Genomic DNA, 2769 nt, shown 5'->3' with positions numbered 1-2769 from the left:
TCTTCCCCAAGTCTCCTACAAAGACCAGTACCTCCTGTATTTGGTTCTCTGGGACAATTGGTGTCTTTTCTCACTGTGGAGATGTGATCACTTAGATTTTGATTTAGTTCACAAGCAAGAGTGGAGCAGGGTGGGGTGCACAGGCTGGAGGCAACCAACACAGGAAGCATATGGCAGGGTAAAAACGCAGCCCGCCCGGCGTGCAGTGCCGTGTGCCCCCACTGCATTGGACGAATGGGTCAGTAGGTGGATGGTGGTCACACGTGAGTGCTGGCTTCACTCTCTTCTCTCTCATAATTTAAAGACCTGAAGTTCCACCTCCAGGAAGCCTTCCTGGACTAGTGGAAGATCAATCTTTGGCCTGAACCAGTTACCTAGGTAACTTCCACTGTTTCTGGACTCATGAGTCTTTCTGGTAAGGGTCGCAGGACTGAGTCTCAATGGCCTGAAGCGGGTCACTTGCCCATACCTGTGACCACTTAGTGGCTATCACCAGGGGTGTGAGGCTCATCTGGTCTAGCCTGGTCACCTGCTCACGACAGAGCTAGAGCTGGACCAGGCCTCCCGATGTGTGGACTGAAGCACCAGGGTGCTGTCCTGAGGAAAATCAGGGTGCTGTTACCAGAACACCCTGGCAAGCAAGAAAGAACAGCGAGCCCTACAGATGGCAAACAAGGATTTCCTTATCTCCTGGTCAGAACCACTAAGAACCGTGGAACCATGTGTACTTAATTCATGTCTGTACTATCCTCACGCAGAGTGAGGGCTTTGTAAATATTTGCTGAGTGAATGAATAAATGAATAGTAAGTGAATGAATGAACCTCCCGAGTGATAAAGGCAGATCTTTACAGTGGGCACGAGGCAGGGACTACTGTGTGCAGGGAACGGCTGCGGGCTCCACACTCGGTGTGATTGGCCAGTGAGACAATCTGTGGTGCCCAGGCTGTTTGGAGTGTGCAGGGCCACAGCAGGCAGGATAGCGCCCCTGCCAAGGGCACTTGGGCTTGAAGTTAGAGCAGGGAGGCTGGCATGCTGGTGGCAGGGCTGAGGCTCAGGGTGCAGCTCAGTGTGAAATGAGGGCTGCTCTTCTCAGACATGGCAGCCTTGGCCAGCGGCCCTCGTCCTACAGAAACTTTGGAGGCAACAGATGGATCTGGAGTGATAGGCATGCTAATTTCTCTCACCTCATGGCGGCTGAGCCATCACAGATCAGAACGGAGAATGGATAGGCATTTCTGCTGGGATAGGGGTGGTTGCAGAAGGCCTGTAGAACATCTGGGAGCAAGGATGGGACAGCATCTCTATCTACCCCAGAGGCGGACCTCAGCCTGGCTGGTGTCCCCTTGCTGTCCTTAGTCCAGCCCTCCGGGTCCCAACCAGCAGGGCTGAGCCAATGACAATGGCAATGGAACTGAAGATTTTTGTTTTCAATGCAGGAAGTTCCAACAGGCAATCTTCAGCCTTGGGAAGGGGTGGGCAGAAGGGGCCACCCATGTCCGAAGGCAAAACAAGGCTGCTTTGGGATGTGTTTCATGCAAGTCCTGTGATTGAGTTTCCCATGCGCAGGGAACAGCTTTTTCACAGATTTTTGGTCTTTTAAAATGAGAGTGGTGTTCGCAGCCGCCGCCGCGCCGCCGTCGCTCTCTAACGCCAGCGCCGCCTCTCGCTCGCCGAGCTACAGCCGAAGGAGAAGGGGGGTAAGTGAGGAGGTCTCTGTACCATGGCTCGTACAAAGCAGACTGCCCGCAAATCGACCGGTGGTAAAGCACCCAGGAAGCAACTGGCTACAAAAGCCGCTCGCAAGAGTGCGCCCTCTACTGGAGGGGTGAAGAAACCTCATCGTTACAGGCCTGGTACTGTGGCACTCCGTGAAATTAGACGTTATCAGAAGTCCACTGAACTTCTGATTCGCAAACTTCCCTTCCAGCGTCTGGTGCGAGAAATTGCTCAGGACTTTAAAACAGATCTGCGCTTCCAGAGCGCAGCTATGGGTGCTTTGCAGGAGGCAAGTGAGGCCTATCTGGTTGGCCTTTTTGAAGACACCAACCTGTGTGCTATCCATGCCAAACGTGTAACAATTATGCCAAAAGACATCCAGCTAGCACGCCGCATACGTGGAGAACGTGCTTAAGAATCCACTATGATGGGAAACATTTCATTCTCAAAAAAAAAAAAAAAAAAAAAAAATTCTCTTCTTCCTGTTATTGGTAGTTCTGAACGTTAGATATTTTTTTTCCATGGGGTCAAAAGGTACCTAAGTATATGATTGCGAGTGGAAAAATAGGGGACAGAAATCAGGTATTGGCAGTTTTTCCATTTTCATTTGTGTGTGAATTTTTAATATAAATGCAGAGGCGTAAAGCATTAATGCAAGTTAAAATGTTTCAGTGAACAAGTTTCAGCGGTTCAACTTTATAATAATTATAAATAAACCTGTTAAATTTTTCTGGACAATGCCAGCATTTGGATTTTTTTAAAACAAGTAAATTTCTTATTGACGGCAAAAAAAAAAAATAATAATAAAATAAAATAAAATAAAATAAAATGAGAGGCACATGGAGGGTGGAAGAATTTGGTGGTCCCCAAGGACCTGCTGGGAAAGAAGCGTCCCCAGGCTCTTGGCTCAGGCTGATGAAGCATCTAGGTTTTCAAGACCCTGCCTAACTGGGCTTCCCCTAGTGGGAAGGCGGGATGCCACAGTTTTTTCTGTGCTCAGCGCCGAAAATAGTCTGTCTCACTGAGCTCTCTTTTACAGACAAAGAAGCCAT

The 2769-nt window shown here is 49.3% G+C and overlaps 1 protein-coding gene across 1 annotated transcript; it reads left to right on the top strand.

Annotated features, from left to right (window-relative positions):
- The first annotated feature begins 1611 nt into the window (after window positions 1–1611).
- LOC101008777 (histone H3.3) lies at window positions 1612–2452 on the top strand. The gene has a single exon (XM_003904555.4). The coding sequence runs from the start codon at window positions 1722–1724 to the stop codon at window positions 2130–2132; it is 411 nt and encodes a 136-aa protein (XP_003904604.3). The 5' UTR covers window positions 1612–1721; the 3' UTR covers window positions 2133–2452.
- The last annotated feature ends 317 nt before the right edge of the window (window positions 2453–2769 follow it).

The sequence above is a fragment of the Papio anubis genome, chromosome 16 (assembly GCF_008728515.1).
Source record: "Papio anubis isolate 15944 chromosome 16, Panubis1.0, whole genome shotgun sequence".
Lineage (NCBI taxonomy): Eukaryota > Metazoa > Chordata > Mammalia > Primates > Cercopithecidae > Papio > Papio anubis.
This window is presented reverse-complemented; position numbering and strand designations above follow the sequence as displayed.

Bases quoted from the DNA above. Each gene is read 5' to 3' on its own strand.
- LOC101008777 (XM_003904555.4), top strand. From the start codon at position 1,722: ATGGCTCGTACAAAGCAGACTGCCCGCAAATCGACCGGTGGTAAAGCA.